Source organism: Pipra filicauda, unplaced genomic scaffold (assembly GCF_003945595.2).
Source record: "Pipra filicauda isolate LSUMZ 115617 unplaced genomic scaffold, ASM394559v2 scaffold293_size922472_pilon, whole genome shotgun sequence".
Classification (NCBI taxonomy): Eukaryota; Metazoa; Chordata; class Aves; order Passeriformes; family Pipridae; genus Pipra; species Pipra filicauda.
The window spans coordinates 419,649-438,358 of record NW_024104413.1 but is presented as its reverse complement, the minus strand read 5'-3'; the positions used below and the strand labels follow the sequence as shown (position 1 = coordinate 438,358).

The 18,710-nt window shown below is 49.3% G+C and overlaps 1 protein-coding gene across 1 annotated transcript; it reads left to right on the top strand.

The window, feature by feature from the left end:
• The first annotated feature begins 1,961 nt into the window (after positions 1 to 1,961).
• On the top strand, positions 1,962 to 4,308 carry LOC113991863. The gene is made up of 2 exons (XM_027728534.2): positions 1,962 to 2,100; positions 2,227 to 4,308. The coding sequence occupies exons 1-2, from the start codon at positions 2,029 to 2,031 to the stop codon at positions 3,736 to 3,738; spliced, it is 1,584 nt and encodes a 527-aa protein (XP_027584335.2). The 5' UTR covers positions 1,962 to 2,028; the 3' UTR covers positions 3,739 to 4,308.
• Positions 4,309 to 18,710: the final 14,402 nt, after the last annotated feature.

Sequence of the window (18,710 nt, the reverse complement as noted above, 5' to 3'; positions counted from 1 at the left end):
TTTGTCAGGTGTGATTTCCCCTTTGGTCCTGGTTTTCGCTAGGGTAGAGTTAATTTCTTCTCGGGAGCCGTTAGAGGGCTGTATTTTGGATTTGGAATGAGAATGGTGTCGACAACACACTGATGTTTTGGTGGTTTGTTCAGTTGTGTTTATCCTAAGGAAGTCAAGGAGCTCCAGAGGCAGGGGAGCACCGCGCGCCTCTCGCTGCCAAGGCACCCGAGGGGGCAAAGACGCAAGAGTCTCTTGCCTTCTGCCAGCAGACGAGAGCAGCAGGGGCAGGGAGCCAGGCAGCTGCCTTGCACCGCCTCAGAGGCTGCGGCCACACTGCGCTGGACACACTGCAGCGCGGGGCAGGGGTGAGCCTGAGCAGGGTTGCAGCTGGGAGACGCTGGATTCTTCTATTCGTGTTGGCTCAGAGCAACTCAAGTGCGTACGTGTAGGGAATGGAGAGGTGGAATGTCAGGAGGGTGGAAGGATGCCCTGCCCCAATGCAGCCCCTTGGAGCCTCCTTTGGAGGCTCTTGGAGCTGCTGCCTGGAGCAGCTGGAAGTCCAAAGCAGCCCGGGAGCACTGCCCCACAGCACAGCCCCCGCAGCCCCTAAGCCAGTCTCAGAATGGCTGGCACCCTGGAAGCGCTGCCTGAGGGGCGGCAGCGGCCACAGGAGGCCAGAGCAAAGAAAAGCAGCACCAGGCGGCCCTTTGGTGGTGGTGGCTCTGCCCTCTGGGGCTTCTTGTTAGGTGCCTCTCCCCTGGATCTAGGACTGATAGCTAGGATGTTCTACCCTCTAGTTACTTTGTTCCCATCTCCATGCTGCTAGAGCTGTCCCAAGGGGAAGAAAACACACACCCAAGCTGGAGCACTGGGCAGGAGGGGAGCTGAGTTTCCTTCCAGCGCCAGGCATGGGCAGAGCCCTGGGACCTTCAACGGTGCAGCATCACAGTCGATGGCCCAGCTCTCCCTCTCAGAAGCCCTCCAATCAGGGCAAAGGCCCGACTTTTCCTGCTGGACCTCCAGTCCAGCATCGCCAAGGCCACTGGAAGCTCTCGGTGGGCGGTGGGCAGGGGCAGCAGCGGAGGCAGTCCTGCCAGTGGCACAGACTCAGGATGGGGCCTGATCCGAGTGGCTCTGGGACATCTCCAGGCTCCTAGAGCTGTCCCAAGGGCAAAAAATCCCAGAGCAAGCCCTGTCCCATGGGGAAGAAACAAGGAGAAAGGACTGACTCAGGAAAGCAGGAAGGCCAGCCAAAGGCACACTGTCTGGGTTGGGCCCTTGTAGCCGGCGGTGTTGCTGAACCCCTACACTGGTTGCCAGAAAGGGCCCAGTTACCCCAGCAGTGCGGGCAGAGATGCTGAGCTGCACAGCAAGTGTCCTGCCCCAGCAAGTGCCCAGGACCCTCCTGTTGTCCCAAAGCGGGTTCTTTCCCGCTGCGTGCGAGAGGCCGATCCACACATACGGTCGAGGGATTTGATTTATTGACAGTCCTGCACAGAAGGGCGAGCTGGTTGGCAAGCCCGAAACCTTAGCAAGGCAATTCTACACATAGTAACTTGTCTCTCTGACCCTGGGACATGCCGTGGCCACGGCTGGCTGCCCAGGGTGGTGGCACCGCCAGCTGCTGGATGCAGACAGGGCTGAACTCTGGGGAGGCCGCGGGCACCGAGGCCGTGCGGGAGCTGTTGGCTGGGGCCGGCTGGAGCGTCTGTGATGGGAAAGCGGGGGAGCCTTGTGCCGGGCACAGCCGGTTCCAACTGGTTCCAACCAGCTGCAGCCAGTTGTGTGCCCCCTACGCTGCTGTCCTAGGGGTGCTGGGAAATGGCCCATTGTGACAGCATTGCCGGGCCCTTTGTGATGCAGGGCCTCCTTGGGCACACAGGCCATTGTGACAGTGCGGGGCCCCGCCCTGCCCGGGAGGCTATTTAAGGAGGGCAGAGGCCTGGAGTGCCCTCTTTCTCCCAGGAGAGCTTCTGTCTCAGGAGGCAGCATCTCTCTCGGGGGCCTCAGCGGCAGAGGAAGTAGCCGACGTGGACGATGTGGAAGATGAAGAAGTTTACCAACTTGCAGCCACGCAAGTGGCTGTCGAGCTGGCAGAGGAATCACAAGGTGAAGGATGGGGTAGTGGAGAGCTGCCTTGGTGCCAGGGCTGGGCTTGCAGGCACGGAGAGGCCTGACGTGCCATGGCAGCTGCCTCCATCTCACACCGCCTTCTCCTCCTCCTCCTCGCCACAGGTGGACAACTGGCAGGCGCAGGCAGCAGCGCAGGAAGAGGAGAACACCTCTTCTGCTGCCGTGGCTGAGCAGGTGAGAGCGGCAGGGGCAGAGAGCCAGGCAGCTGCCCCACAGAGCCCCAGAGGCTGCGGCCGCGCTGTGCTGGACACACTGCAGCGCGTGGCGCGCGCCACCCGGCGCAGGCTTGCGGTTGGGATCCGGCGACGTGGCCAGAAGCCGGAGCCACAGAGGGAGGTAGAACCGGGTATGGAGGTAGCGACAGCAGGAACATCCACAGCAGCAGGGTCAGAGAGGCAGGACTCTGTCCTGCAAAGCCCCTGCTGTCCCCCCAGCCCCTTCCCAAGCCATCCGGAAGCTCTCAGTGGGCAGTGGGCCGGGGCAGCAGCAGGGGCAGTGCTGCCAGTGGCAGAGAGCAAGGAGGGGGCCTGGTCTGAGGAGCTCTCAGACATCTGCAGCCTCCTAGAGCTGCCCCAAGAAGAATGCAGCGGAGACCAAAGCTGGAGGAGTAGAGAAAAGAGGCTCCCCGTGCCCATGCCACGTGAGGCATGGTCAGAGCCCTGGGACCTTCAAGCGCCCACACGGACAGCCTGTGCCCCAGTTCGCCCGTGCCTCACCAGCCCTTACATCAGGCCACAGGCCCCGAGCCCGGACGCCTGCCCCCCCAGCCCCTCGCCAAGCCAGCTGTCAGTTCTCACTGGGCAGTGGGCAGGGCTCCCAGAGGTCTCCAGGGAGTCCCGAGGGGAAGAAAATGCACACCAACCGCTGTCCCAGGAAGAAGACAGCCACAACAAGGAGCTGGCAGAGAAGAAAGGGGAAGTCGTCAAAATCTACACCATCTGGGTCAAGCCCTCCCTCATACCGGTCCTGCTGGAGCCTCAGCCTGCTTGCCAGGAAGGACCCAAATGTCCCTGCATCATCTGCGCAGGGGCAGCAGAAGAGGTAGTCAGGGACCTGCACAGCACATCTCCTGCCCCGGCAGGTCCCAGGCACCACCAGCCAACAGCTGCTGCCCCGCAGCGCCCCAGAGGCTGCTGCCCCGCCGTGCTGGACGCGCTACAGCGCATGGCACGTGTCACCCTGAGCGGGATTGCAGCTGTGATCCGGCGACGGGGCCAGCAGCCGGGGGAACAGCAACACCCAGCTCAAGGCCAGGACGCAGCCATGCTGGCAACAGCCCCAGCAGCAGGGGCAGAGAGCCAGGCAGCTGCCCTGCACAGCCCCTACTGCCCCCCCAGCCCCTCGCCCAGCCAGCTGGAAGCTCGCAGTGGGCAGTGGGCAGGGGCAGCAGCGGAGACGGTCCTGCCCCTGCCACTGACTGAGGAGAGGGCCTGGTCAGAGGACGAGAGTCTCTGGGACATCTCCAGCCTCTTAGAGCGGTGCCAGGGGCAAGAAAACACAGCCCAAAGCTGGAGTACCGGGGGAGCAAGTAGCTCTGTGTCCTTCCCATCTGAGGCATGGGCAGAGCCCTGGGACTCTTCATCGGGCACATCCACCTCCACCTCTACGGACTGAGCTGCTGGGGGCAGTCTGGGACCTGTCCTTACCACCTGCAGCTGCACTTGAAGGATGAAGGCCTTTTTCCAATGAGACAAAGCTCAAAGAAGAAATCCCAGGAACAGCAGGCCGTCAGGGGGGCCACTTGCTGGGAGGACGACTTGCTGGCATGGGACAGACCACGCACTGAGCATTGGCAAGTCGAGCCCTCACCTACAGCTGTCTCAGCACAGCGGCCCTCTCTCTTCAGGGAGGCGCTCCGGGCTCTGCGCGGGGCATTCCGCTGACCCTGCCTGGCGAGACGGGATGGCGGCTCCCAGGGGGTGGCGGTGACCGCACCGACATCCACCTGATGACCGGTCACCAGTGGTGTCACCCAGGGCTCAGTTTTGGGGCCAGTCCTGCTGGTCTGTTGGTTTGGATTACCCTTTTCCCGGTCAGCGAGGACTTCACCTGACTGCCACGATTTTCCAAAACCATGGAGAGTGGCCTAGCAACTTTGTCTGCCAGCTCCCTCAGGACCTGTGGATGAACCTCAGCGGGTCCCTTGTGCACATTCAGGTTCCCGACACGCTCTCGAACCTGATCCTCTGCTGCAGGGGACTTCTTCTGCCAGTCCCTGCCTTTGCCTTTCTCCACTTGGGCGGCGTGGCTGGAGCACTTGCTGTTGAAGACTGAAGCGCAGAAGTCCTCAAGAGCCTCAGCCTTCTCTTTGTGCATGATAGCCACATCTGCCAGTTCCTTCTGGAGAGGGCCCACCTTATCCCTAGTCTGTCTTTAGCAAGACAGCTGTAGAAGCCCTTCCTGTTCTCCTTAAGAGACAGACTCAAGCCGAGCCGGGCCTTGGCTTTCCCACCCTTGTCCCCAGCTTCCCTACCCTTGTCCCCATCTTCCCAGACCACCTGTCCTTCTTTCCGTTCCCTGAAGTAGGAGAATAAGTCCCCTTAAGTTCTGTAGGTTTAAGTAGGGGTAGGGAAGAATTAGTCGAGTTAAGTTCCATAGGATAAAGTAGGGATAGGTGTTAGCAGTGCTCTCCACTTGAATTTCAAAGTACAAGGTAAAGGCCGTCTCATGCTTTCTCTTCCCGTTTCCTGACCAAAATTACAAACGGGGCTTTAGCATGGGTGGTGACCTAGGAGAGCCTAGTGTTTCAGGTAGACTTGTAAGAGTTTAAAATAAAGATTGGTTTTGCAAGAAAAGTGTCAGGAAGCTTGTGTTTTGAAAGAGAATAATATTTAGCGGTTGGGCTCGGATTTGTTCCTTAGGCAGCTGAGCTGTGTCCGTTGGCAAGTGTGTGTGCAATAGAGCTGTCCTGGAGGCCGAAGGCAGCACAGGGACGTCTGTAAGCACAGCTGGGTAACAGCCACCGAGTGGGTCTTTCCTTCTTGGAAGTAGAAGTTTGTTTTTCAGGCTCTCCCGATGTTCGTGTGTTGCTGCCCTCCATTTTATAAGGAGGAGTCTTGGAAGACGCGTCTTCTGGGGCTGGGCCACTGCTAAATTACAACAGGATATCTAGAAGCCTTTGTTGAAATAAAACTACTGGTTTGACCAATATGCAGAGCTGGTTCTTTTCATCACACAATAGTCCTGCATTTGGGAGGAAAAAAGCATCCTGCAGACCCAAGTCTTTTAGTTGCTGGGGCCAGCGTGTGTTGGGTGGGGCGAAGGAGAAGGGCGCTGCCTGGGGCGGAGGGAGGGATGCGTGGACGGGAGGGGGAAGTCCTGCTGCGGGCTGGGGCAGTGTGGCCATGCAGGGCTGGGCCTGTGAGTGGGCAGTGCCGGAGAGGGCTGACTGGAAGGGACGGCAGGCTGTTGGGCCGTCTGCCTGCTTTGAAGCTGCTGGGCAAACCCCCGTTGCCTGTTGCGTGCAGACGTCGTCGTCAGATGGGAGGCAGCGTGCTGGAGAGAGGGCGAGGAGGAACGCAGAGGAGAGGGCCGGGCACCTGCTGCTTTGAAAGTCAGGAGAAAGCTCATTGGAGTTCTTCTCCCAACAAACTAAAGAGATGCCCTTTCCCTGAAGTTCTTGGCCCTCCTTTTGACTTTTCTTCTCTTCTCTTCTCTTCTTTCTTACCTTTTGCCCTTTCTTACTCTTTTCTAAGTCACACGCATGTGGAGTAGTTACCTTTCAAAACACTGTCAAGCAATTTGCTGTTTCATGAGACTTTTTGTTTTTATCCTAAAACAAGCTCATGACTTTTTTGCTTTCTACCATACCCTCTTTGCCCTAGTAGAGCACGTTCTGTGAGGATGGACCTTTCTTCTCTACAAAGCAACAGGAAAGTGACAACCAGCATCATGCAATATCATAAGCTGCTGTGCAAGAGCAGTCAGCTGTTTGACCCAAAAGGCTGTTGTTATGGCTGACAGCTCCTAACTTGCTGCTTCGGAGATGGCCTTGATCTGCTTCTGGTGGCATCCCAGATCCCTCAGATCCCCTCTCTGATCTGCAGTCAGATTTGCTGCTTTGGTTGGGTGAAGCAATTGCAGCAAGCTGTTTGTCACGTGGGCTCCGATTCTGGTCACTGGAGAGACACGTGTCCTTGCACCGGGTCTGATCCACACTTGCTGGCCGCCAGTGCTAATTTCTCAAGGTCTGCTAAAAGCTGTTTTCTTCTCTGTGTCAAGAGCGAGCGATTGAGCCCTTGGGCTTGTGAGGATGGGTTTAACCTGCCCCTGGTTTAGGTCTTTTTCATCTCCCTCTTGCCTACTGACGAGAAAGCCAGCTTGGTTTGCATTTCACCTGAAGACCAAATTCATGGTGCAGTTTCCACAGTTGACTTAAGGGCCTGCAAAGCCTGAGATGCTTTGGAGCTGCTTCATATTCTTTCTGAAATCCAAAGTCCTCTTCCAGTTTCTCTTGGAGGGTACTGGCAAGGGAAGAGGAATAGGAATATCTGCCGGGGGGCTTCCCAGAGGACAAGATTGCCATCTCCGTCAAGGAGAGTTGCGGGTGCTGTGTGCAAACGCGGTCCAAGCGTCTGACGTGTCCCTTCAGAGCGGGGTCCCATGCGTGCCGGTGGTGGAGAATAAATACAGAGGTGTTGTGATGTGTTCTCTTGGCTTTGTTAGCAATGAGATGGACGTCTCTAAGACCATTTCAAAACTACTTGCATTAATTGTCTCATCTTTCATTCAGTAAAGCCATTGATTACACGAACAAGGTAAAACTGTATATCTTTCTTCCCCCTAGTAACTTTGCTACTCATGGATTGTAGATTCAGTCTGTGTGGTTTTATTTTCCATATCAGATGTTTCCTTAAGGTTGTAGGTAAGCAATTATGAATGAATGGGTAAATGGATAACTTCTGTTTTTTATTGTATTGCAGGAACAAGACATTAGCATTAAATGCCTTACACGGAAAAATCACAGTTTATGATATTGATTTAGTACAGAGGTCACAGAGGTTAAGGGATTGATGTCCTCAGAGATGTGTCTATACAAGGAATTGCCAATTTTTAAACATGTTTCAACAGATTTTAAACACATTTCAGTTCTTTATATTGAAACTTGTTTTACAGGGTGTGCACCAAATGCACCACACCAGTGGAGGATTCTACTTGCCTTCTGGGGAAGGAGGAGAACCTCTACTTTCTCTAGCAGTAGTTTATCTCTTTTTTCCTTTGGCAAGTGCTGTTATGTTCAATATCTGCTATGATTTCCTCTTCCCTTCCCAGTCCCCAGTAGCATATGTGGTGGCAGAGAGGAAGCAATCCCTGGCTCAGCACCCCCTACTCCTGCAGAGCATCTGAAGATGCTGTGTTAAAATGAGGCAAGGTCCTTGCTCTGCTCCATAAGTTCACACTACTCCTGCAGAGACACCTAGCACAGGTGCCTTGTGGCTCTGTGGGATGGGATAGATGGATCAGCATCATTTTTTTTATGCAAACTTCTGTGTAGCTCTTTTTGCATATCTTGGTTTGCAGCATTGTGACAAGTGGGCACTTCATAAGTAGTGTGATTAAAAGTGCACATATTGCAGTGGAAAGGAGCATGAAAGTTAGTAATTAAAACTCTGATGCAAGGAGGTGGTGTGCTACAGCTTCTTTCATTTGCCATAAGTTCTTCCATAATTTTAATTTCAAGTCTTGCTTAGTAGAGGAAGAGTATGAAGCTGTGGCTATTTCAGTGACCGATGTTACACACCATTTCCCCAAATCACTTATTAGTCATCACAAAGATTGTAGCTTATTTCTAACTAATTCAGAAATCAAAATTTTGGACCTGAAACATGCATATATTTGTGCCTTCCTCCTCACTGGAGTGCAGACAAATGAATTTTAAAAATAGCCTAGGGTGAATGTTTAAGTCATTCATTTTACAAGGCTCTTTAAAAGCTTCTTTTCTAACCTCCAAATTACAGAATGGCTATAATTTGTTTAAGTCTTTCAACATTTAAGAAAATGCCTGCTGCATATTGAAGCATTAGTACCCCTTAGCTGAGCAAATTGAACACCGGGCTGCAGGAGCAGCCAGGACTCCGCTGGGAAGAGAGCTGTCTGCTCAACATGAGGCCTCATGAATTGCAAAGACCTAATTAGAAGAAATGCTTACATAAGACCGATTTTCTGACACTTCTGCCTAAACATATTTGAAGTGCTTTGGGCATACTGAGGGTTCTCTGTCAGTAGAGACAGTTTATTAGATTTGCCATCCAGCGTTCCTTTTATTTTTGCCTTCTGCTACCTCTTGTATTTGAAGGAAGAGAGCACTGCATAGAATGAAGTGCTGCTCAGCCATGTGACTGTCACCATCACTCAGAAAGACTTGTAGCTGGAGGTGTTTGGACCCTAAAATCCATTTTTGTTATTCATTTTATTTGACCAACAAAAATCAACCAGTTCCATAAACCTCTACAGCCATCTGCAGGAGCTGCAAACTGTCCCCCAAAGCTGTTTTTGGAGGGGAGCAGGTAGGAGCAATTCAAGTGGCTCTGGAGGCTGGGGATTCATTCAATAAATGCCACCTGGTTCCCAGGCATGAAGTCAGGCAGAGCCTTCATTTTGGAGCCTCCTCCCCTGAGAAAGCAGGGCTATTGGTTGCTATGTGTTCAGGGATGCCAAGGGAAAAGTCTGTTTACTGAATCTGCTGCGAACCTGCCACTCCCTCTGGCAGCAGTGGTGTTCCACAGAGCCAGTGCAGGGCAGTGCCTATTCATATGAAGAGATGAATGAAATAATTGTGTCATGTGCACAGCAGTTTCTTGGAAGTGGAAGGGAAGCAGGATGGATTTGATATTAAAGAAATGGAAAGGAAAGCTGTGTGTACTCTTGTTACTTCTCAGCATTGCTACCTAAATATTTTATAGGATTTTATTGATTTAATTATTGTTTCATATCTTTTAGGATGCCTAGAAAAAGCTTTTTTTTACATTGTTTTGAAAACAAATGTTTATGTATTTATTTATCTATACTACCCTATACACTGATTTTACAGCTAAACTTGCAATGCTTGGATATTCTGGACAGGAATGAGACTGTCAGTTCTGACCCCTCAATCATCCCTCTGGGCTTCTACATCTGAATTAGCAAACATTAACAAGCCTGCACTCTTAATATCTGAGAGATCTCTTGGGTAAGGTGTTGTGTGTATAGGTTGGGAAATACCTGTGGTCCTGGGTTTGTGTTCTGCATTCCCTGTTCCATGCCCTACTGATGCCCAGACAGAGCCATGGTGAGCCAGGCCAGGACACAAGGCAGTTCACTAGGACAGAAAACTCCATGTGTCTGATTTAGGTTAGATCCAACACTTAGGAAGACTTTGAGGCTGTCACTAGGGCAAGCCTGGTGTTTGACAGCCTAGCTTTGGCTGGTTCCCAGACAGGCGGGGTTCCTACGGCTGGAGCTCACCTCCCCAGACTGAGTTATGTTGCTCCTACCTCATGTGCTGCAGCTGCATCATCCCAGATCCCACGAGAGAAACCGTCCAGCACTGACGTGTCCTGCGTGACTTGGGAAGCTGCACCCTGCTGCCAGATTTCTCCTAGAAAAGGGTTTTGTCCCAGGTGGGAACACCTGGGAAACATCCCCTCGGATGCACTGACCTCACCGACAGGAGGAGCTGGCAGCGCAAGGGAGACTTGGTTTTGTGCTAATCCTTTGCGCAGGGTTTTGTGACATGTTTCCCTATTTTCTAGTTGTGGGATTAATCAAAACATATAAATAGGATAAAACCAAGGTAAGGAAATGCATTGTTGCCTGGTACCACACTGTTTTGGTGTGGGTACACACCCTGACAGAAGTCTGGGTGTTTCTAATCAAAATCTATAGCATAAGTGCACGTAAGCCACCACTGGCTTTATTTTTCTTATCATATAGTTCCAGGTTGGAAGGGATCCTGGGTGCAATCTTTTTTGGCAAAAGCACAGTCTAGACAAGATGGCCCAGCACCCCGTCCAGCTGAATTCTAAAAATATCCAGTGCTGGGGAGTCCACCACTTCCCTGGGGAGTTTATCCCAATGACTGACTGCTCCTACTGTAAAAAATTTTCCTTCTTTGCCCAGTCTCATCAGGAGTAACTTGTACCCATAACCCCTCCTCTTTTCCATGTTACTCCTTATAGAAAGGGAGTCTCCATCTTCTTTGTAACCACCCTTTAAGAACTGGAACATGGCAATAAGATCTCCCCTAAGCCTTCTTTTCCCAAGGCTGTACAAACCCAACTCTCTCAGCCTTTTCTGTTATGGCAGGCTTCCCAGTCCTCTGATCACCTTTCTGACCCTTCTCTGGACCCCCTCCAGCCTGTGGGGACCAAAATGGAACACTGTATTCCAGGTATGGCCTGACAAGTGCAGAGTAGAGTGGGATGATGACATCTTTATCTCTGCTGGTGATGCCCTTGTTGATGCAACTCACCATCCTGTGGGCTTTCTTTTTATATTGTATTTAAACGTTGTTGGAACACTGAGTTGCAGATTTTGTTCATTAAACAACAGTAATGAAATTGATTAAAAATGAATATCTTTCTAACTAGTCTATTTTTGCTTTCTGCTTTCAGTAATTAGAAGAAATTAGTGGTGAATAGCAAATTTTGTCGGTGCTATGAATAATTATATCTGCAATTATTAAACACTTGTTATTAAAGCAGATGAGGAAGCTGGCAGTTCCTGTTTAAGCTGTGTACTGGTAACATTAGGGAAGCCAAGATAAAAACAATGGAGATGATTAGGGATCTTGGTGGGATGTATGGAAGAAATCTGACTTTTATTCAGCCTAATAAGGGAACTGTTAGAGAGGATTTAATACAAGTATTTAGTATATTGAAATTTATTGCAATAACAGGCCTAGTAAGAGGGAAGCAATTATTTGAGGTTAATGGCAAACACTAAAATGGGTAGTTGTGGTTCTTTCCTTCAGCACTAAGCTGTGAACCAGGCATATCACCAATATATCTTACATTATGTTTTACATGTGAGACAAGAGAAGAAACCCCTGGACAACACACGAGTGGACGGATGAACAGAAAAATGATGCAGCCCACAGAAGGGCAGTTTGAATTTAGCAATGGAGTCTGCTGGGACCCTGTCAGGGGCTACCCAGCCCTTGGAAGTATCCAATGCTGGAAATGGAGAAGTGCAGCCTGGCACAAGCCCTGAAGGGACACTCGGGGTTGGCAACCTCATATCCTAGCAGTGGTCGCTCATGCTCTTAATGCTGCCCCTCTTGGCTGCAAATACTGCTGGCCCAAGAGGAGAACAACTTCCTGCCTTTGTTGAAAAAAAATAGAAAATATTTCTAAAGAAAATAAATAAGGCACCTATCAGAGTTTTCTGGGAAGCTATTAATAAAGAGCTACTTAGGAGCATCATAATTGAAAACAAAAATATTTTTCTTCAAGAGCTAAGTATTTCCTTGGAAAGCATTTTTATTTATGATTGTGATATCCCAGTGCAGGACACTGATACACAACATGCAGCTCTTGCTGACTTCCCTACACCAAAACACATGTGGCTTTTTGAGCTCCTGTGCTGGGCCCAGAGAGGAATTCCTCCCCTCCTAGCTCAGATTTATTTCAATTCATGCTGATTTTAATTCACATTAATTTTGTTGTCATAGCAATTGCTCTGTCAAGTATCTGAGCACCCTTCAAGGCAAGAAGCAGTGTGTCCCACCGAGGCTCTCTCTCGCTCTGGCGTGCCAACATCTCGACTACCAGTTGTGGCACTTCAGTGGGAACCAGTCCAGGAGCAAAGGCCAGACAAGCCACTTTCCTCAGCTTCTGGCTGGAGGAAGGACAAAAGTCTGCCAACAGCATAAAGTATTGTCACTGCGACTTGGAGAGGCTAAGACCAGACTCTTTTCAGAACAGTAGGCCACATCAAAAGGTACTTTTCCCAAGAACCCTGGCAACTGCTGGCACGTTTGGCTCATACATATCCAACTGGTACTGCAAAAGGGTCAGAATATAGGAAGGAAGCTTCATGGCTTCTCTCAGTAGACAAGAGCACAGGAATTTCTTGTAGCTGTTGTGCATAGGAGCCAGGATCCTGTTGATTTGCTTGACACAAAGATGATCTCTGGTGCTGTGGTGCACACCACCACATCTGTCACCTGTGGCCAGCGAGGATTTCAGGACTCCAGAGTTATAAACTCACATTGTATTTTTTTCTTGGAGGTAAGATGCCACATGTGCTTAAACAACAATCATCTCTGTGTCCTCTAGGGTCCATGAGGAAAAAAAATTATGTCTCAGATTAGAGAGGTAAACAAAGTAAACACTCATATTTTCCAAATAACCTCAGTTCCAAAGGAGATATTAACAGGCAGCTTTGGGATGCCTCCATTACACAGATCTCCACCTTATGGTTCCAGCTAGATGGAAATATTTTCTTTCTACTGCTGTAGAGCAGATGAAATGCTACTAGAGGAAAATAATGGATATTAACTTTCGAAAGCGTGGCGATTTGGACTGAAATAAAATTCCTGCGGTTGACACTATGTGCTTGAGTTATAAGATCAAGTAGCGAATTACTTACAAAATTGGTATGAGCAGGTCTTTGAAGTGGTGAATTGGGGTAACGAATGTCATAATATATTTAGCAACTGATAATGCAAATTGTAGAAGAAGAGAAGAGGAGAGGAAAATAAATTAACACTCTAAAATGTTGTTATTTATGGGAAGGTAATAGGTTTCATGTGAACCTGATCGTTAATCCTGGGGTGCTGGAGAAATGCCAGTTCAGGTAATTGTGCTCTGTCAGCCCCAGTCACGTTTGAGCATCTGCTCCAATCCTCTCCACCACAGAGGGAATTGCTTCCACCTCTCTCATGCCTTCCTCAGGGTTTGCAAACCAGCCCCTCTGAAGTTATCCTGATGTTTCAAGACCCCTAAAGATTAAGGGTGTCTCTATTCTTGCATGAAATGTGTCAGTGTTCCTACCCCAGCTCCCGGCCAGCAGTGGCACAGTCTGTCCCTGTGCATGGCTGGAAGCTGGTGGTGGCTGCAGAGGAGGCACCAGGTTCCTTCACTGGCCTGACTCGGCCAAGCAAGTGATGGGCCTGTTCCTGAGGGGGGTATTTATATGAATTCGGGGGGTTTGACACTGATGGAGTCCAGATTTATACTAGAGGCAGACAAACCTCCTGGCTCTCCAAGCAAAGTGCCAAAATCATAAAATCATTTAGCCTGGGAAAGACCCTTAATATCCAACTGTTAACCTAACCCTGCCAAGTCCATCACTAAACCACAGTCCTAAGTGTCACATCTGCATGTCTTTTAAATATCTACAGGGATGCTGACTCCATGACTTCCCTGGGCAGCCTGTATGACAACCCTTTCCGTGAAGAAAGTTTTCCTAATATCCAATGTAAACCTCCCTTGGTGTAACTTGAAGCCATTTCCACTTGTCTTACCACTTGTAACCTGGGAGACAAGACCAACTCTCACTTGTCTACAGACTCCTTTCAGGAGGTCTCCCCTGAGCCTTCTTTTCTCAAGGCTGAACAACCCCAGTTCCAACAGTTGCTTCTAACAGGACTTATACTCCAGACCCTTCACCAACTTTGATGCCCTTCTCTGGACATGCTCCAGCACCTCGGTGTCTTTCTTGTAGTGATGGACCCAAAACTGAACACAGGATTTGAGGTCTCACCGGTGCTTGCCGGTGATACAGATGCACAGCCCACTCCTGGGTGGGCAGCCAGGTGCCGAAGGGAGAAGGGCAACAGCAACAGCCCCCCAGGAACAGGGCAGAGCATCGTTTCATGCCTGTAGCTGCTGCATGAGCACAGCCCACAGCACTGTGTGATGTAGCCCGAGTGGGAGAGTGGCTGTTTCCAGGCAGAGGACCGCAGCCCTTGTTTGCAGCAGCCTCTTTCCCTTTGTCCTCCTCTGCCTTGTTGCACCTTTTTGCAAGTCCTGAATGCACTTTGAAGAATTGTAAATCAGTAACAACAAGCACGTTGCAGAAGTTCAGTACATCAGAGACAGATTTAAAGGCCATAGCTTTCATGAACAGACATAAGTGTCTAGAGAGATTTGTTTTGAAATAGCTTTCCTGCTCTTTGGTGCTCCCTGCGCCAGTTAGAAGAAATGTCTAGTAAGTCTATACTCTGCCAGTGACTATATACACAAAATGCACTGAATTGATGCTTGTACCCTAATTCAGATGCCTATTGCACCCTCTGGATGTACCACGGTGCTGCCTGGAACTCAGCACAGTAAATAAATATGCATATTCTTAAACAGACAGAAAGCAGAGCTCCTCTATGCCTAGGATTTGCACAGCATAGGTGTCAGTGTGGGTTTGATTTTGCACGTGGGTTTCATAATTTTCCATGGAAAATAAACTTCCACTATTTCTCTACCACACCCTGGCTCAATTCCTCTGGGTACAAATAACAAATACAAGACCTAATGCAGCATTGTGCTACCAGATGTGGAGGCAGAGGATTCACAGCACTCCATGCTGATGCTCAGGGACCATGCCACAGCCGCCAGCAGCTCTTGCTTGGTTGCCATCCTCTTGTGGGTATAGCCAGGATGGGAACAGCACCCACCTCAAGAGGGGCAGTCAAGCCCTGCCACACTGTCTCTGCTCTGTGCCAGGCTAATCAGTGCTAACAGAGTTAATTGTGAACTGCTCAATTTGCGCCAGTGTTTCTCTCTTGCAATATAAGTCATGCCCTGCATCTTGTCTGCAAAGCAAGAGAGTCCTCCTGGTTCTTCTCTCTGCAAAGCAAATCCTGCTGTGGTGCTGTGGTGCTCCTGTGGGATCATGCCTGAGAAGGAGGGGAATAAACCACGCAGCTCACAAAGACACCAATGCATTTGTTGTCTATCACATTTTAACATCAAAAAAAAAGTGCTCCTGTGTTGGATGGTTTATATATTTCTTTTGCTTCCCAAACAACCACAGGCACCAGTCCAGCCTTTACAAGTCTCCATTGCATCAGAGGCTGTGGTTGAGAAGATCTCCAGCTCAGTGGGTGCTTGGTTGCATGACCATGACTGTACTGTGCTCCTGTTGAGGACCGGAGGGAGCAGGGAAGATGACCAGAACTCTCTTCATCTCCATCCATCCTCCTCCCTCTCAGTTTTCTAGACTTGGGAAGTTTCTTGGTCAGGCTGCGGCTGACCTTGCCTTGTTCTGACCACCAGAATGATTTCAATGGGCTGACAACAGCAATTCAAAAGTCCATGCTGTTTTACTGCTTCCCATCTCCCTGCCTTCATTACATAGAATCATAGAATATCCTGAGTTGGGAGGGACCCACAAGGATCATCAAGTCCAGCTCTTGGTCTTGCACAGGACAGTCCCAAGAATCACACCGTGTGCCTGAGAGCATTGTCCAAACACATCTTGAATCCTATGGGACTGGATAAAACTGCCTTGGGAAAAGGTGTCCTACAAACAGCCCGTGTTTGAGGCCCAGGACTGGCTTTATCAATCATCCTTTAAAATGTCTGGCACTGATTGCTCAGAGGCAGACAGCAGCCTAGCTGGACATCCAAGACTATCCTGCAAGAAGAAATGTTAATGTTTTGAAGAAATGCCCATTATATCCAAGTGTGTACAGTATATGCTTATGGTTTCCCTGTGGAACTACTAGAAGGAAAACCAAAAAGGAGATAAGCATCTTCTGGAGTCAGCTTTCTGTTTTCTCAGCACACCACCTGAAATGTGCCTTACTGCTTGCAAAACCTCAGTGTATTATGAAATTTTGAGCTGAAGAAGATCGGTAGAAAGACTCTAGGGAAGGTAAATCAGCCTTAAAATAATGCAATTTTTGGATTGTGACAAAACTCTGGGAAGAAATTTCAGAAAGATATTTTAAAATTTAGAAAATGTTCCTCAAGATTTCAGGAGGTCCCAGAGGCAGCGTGGGCTGAAGTGCTGCACCCACAGCAAACCCTTACTCTAAGGAAACCTCAGGAAGGAGCATACACCTTTTGATTTGTAAAGTTAGAAACCTTAAAATCAGAGTCTTCCTCAGGCAACTCAAGACTTAATGTTAGGCATAAACAACATTTTTAACCATCACCTCACAGGACAGAGCTAAACAAGCATCAAATGGTTACTTTTGTTGTTTGCAATGTAGATACAATGCTCATTCCTAGGTGCAAGAACTTGAACTGCATTAGAAAACACCATCTCATACAATAAATGCCCTAATTTTTCTTTTCTTTTTTTTTTTTTTCCCCTCACTGGTCTTCAAAAAATGGTTACAAATAGACTTTTTCTTTCTGTCTTTTTCCTACCTCCTTTCAAACAATGGCCCATCCAAGGGCACCTCTCAGCTACAGCTGCTGCTACCTGCAACAGAATACGTAACAGGCTTCACCTCCAGGCATCGCCTTGGAAACGGCAGAGTGGCTTTGTGCAGTGTCCAGAGGAGAGTGGGGTGCTTTGCAGAGAAATGAAAAAGGCATTGCCCTTCTCCAAAGAGCTCTCAATCAGTTGTTTGTGGTAGGTAACAGTACCCAGGTGGAGGTTTACCGACATGAGCTGATGCTGGCAGTTGTCAGCCTTGACACCAGGGTGGGGCAGTGGGGTGAGCACAGTATGGTACCCAGGCTTGGGATGCTGCTTCCAGGAATCGAGTTAATATCGGCCATGGAGGTCTGTCAAGCACATCTCTCAATGCCTCCTCTGTTATCTTTGCACTGCGTCAAAACGTTCTGCATTGTGGAGGGAGCCTGTGGCCACTGCAGCAACATAACTCTGATTGCAAGGAGTTGCATTGTGCTAAAATAAATCACATCCTCCACTGCCTGATGTCACTGTGGAAAGGAATGGCCTCACTGCCTGCAAATCTGAGGCTGTTAATAGACTAAATGGTAATGCTTGCGTACAGCTTCTCATGGAAAGGATGTATTCATTAAAGGCAAAAGCAGAAAAGCAGTAGCAATACCGATAGAAAAAAAAAATAGTACTGTCACACACCCTCACTGTGCACATGGAATAGCTCTGCTGGCTGCCACATGGTTGGCTGCGATGTCTCTGTGATGTTTTGGCCACCCCAGAGATCCCTTCCAACACACTGCCATAGATAAAAATAAAGTAAAGACCTGGAAAGGCACCTGTGGCATAGGTCAGTCTCATAGCATTTGTCCTGCTGCAAACCAAGGGGATCCTGCTTGTTTTATCTAATTGCTAGGGAATTCGGCAAGAGCTATCCTGTGCAAAAGGGATGGCAGAGTTGGGGGAGATGCCACGTGCTGAGGGAGTGTTGCAGCCTGCGGTGACAGGAAAGCTACATGTGCTTCTAACTGCATTGTGGTTCTCGTGAACTGAGTTGCACTTTGTAATATTTTCACTGCAAAACACAGTATTGGGGATTCTAGTGAAGCTGGAAACAAGGTAGAAGGTCAGCAGAGATTGTGTGACTGAGAGTCAGAAGAAGCAAGCACTAATTGTCTTCAGCTTGTCAGCTGGCTGTCATATTTGCACATACCTATATTTCTCAAGGTGATACAGGGGTGCTGTAAGAATAAAGATATCGTCAGCTTGCAGGCACAAGGATGCTTTTGCTAAAGGTGAAAAGTATTGAGAACACTCCTGACACTGAAGACATTTACCTTCATGCTTGGTCTTGATGAGACAGAAAAGCCATCTGGGTCAAAGGTGGAGAGGCTGCCCTTGAGTGGAAGTCGAGCTTTTCCATGCTTACTGCTTTCACTGCACGTGAATGACTCACTGTCCACTCTGGGAGCTCACATCATGTAGCCTTAAGCACTCAGCACTGGCAGCTGCTCAGAGGGAGGCAGTGCCTCCTGGTGCCAGTGGTCACACGTGGCACCAGTAGGGACTGTCAAAACCTGATGCACCTTGGATGGAGGCAAACCATTTCTGGGCACAGTTTCCTGGAGATGAAGCCAGGAGAATCTGTCATCAGCTGATGCACCAGGGCCATATGCATGTTGGTGGTGTCTCTGTATATCCCCACACACATCTGTGTGTGGCCACACAGAGCAATTCAGCAGCCAGGCAGGATGGCCACAAACCATAAAGCAGGCAGATTCATTTACTACCTTGACTCTTGAAGGCTGCCTCAGGCTGAGAAAGTCAAATGATCCACAGAGAGCGAAGCAAATGTAAAAACACAAACATCTGTCTCTGGTGCTGGCTGAGAGTCTGGGATGGCCTTCTCACCTCTACTTCTCCTCTTCTTTCTGTTCTTACCAATAATTACAGCTGGGGTTAGACAAAGTCTTCATTGTACCAGACCTCCAGGGATAACAGGAGGAAAATGCTGTAAAAACTCACCAAAGTTAAGTGGGCAAAATAGATGAGACTTCTTCAATTTATCAGCAACAGTGGAAGTGTTTGCCAATTTTTTGCAGAATATAAAAAATGGTCAGTGGTTTGTTCTATGCCATTATAGCTCCACTGGCTTTTTACATGATGTTACTCCTGTGTTTTGTAGGAGAAAATGATGGCTTAGTTCAACCACGGCAGCTTTTTTCACAGATCAGTCTACTTTATAGATCAGATTTATATGGTCCTTGCAATCTTCAGTGATTTATTCTGGAAACAGTAAGACACCATGC

Excerpts from the sequence above, each read along its gene's own strand:
- LOC113991863 (XM_027728534.2), top strand. The coding sequence starts at position 2,029 with ATGTGGAAGATGAAGAAGTTTACCAACTTGCAGCCACGCAAGTGGCTG. Across the intron at positions 2,101-2,226 it reads GCTGGCAGAGGAATCACAAG|GTGGACAACTGGCAGGCGCA; the intron begins GTGAAGGATGGG and ends TCCTCGCCACAG.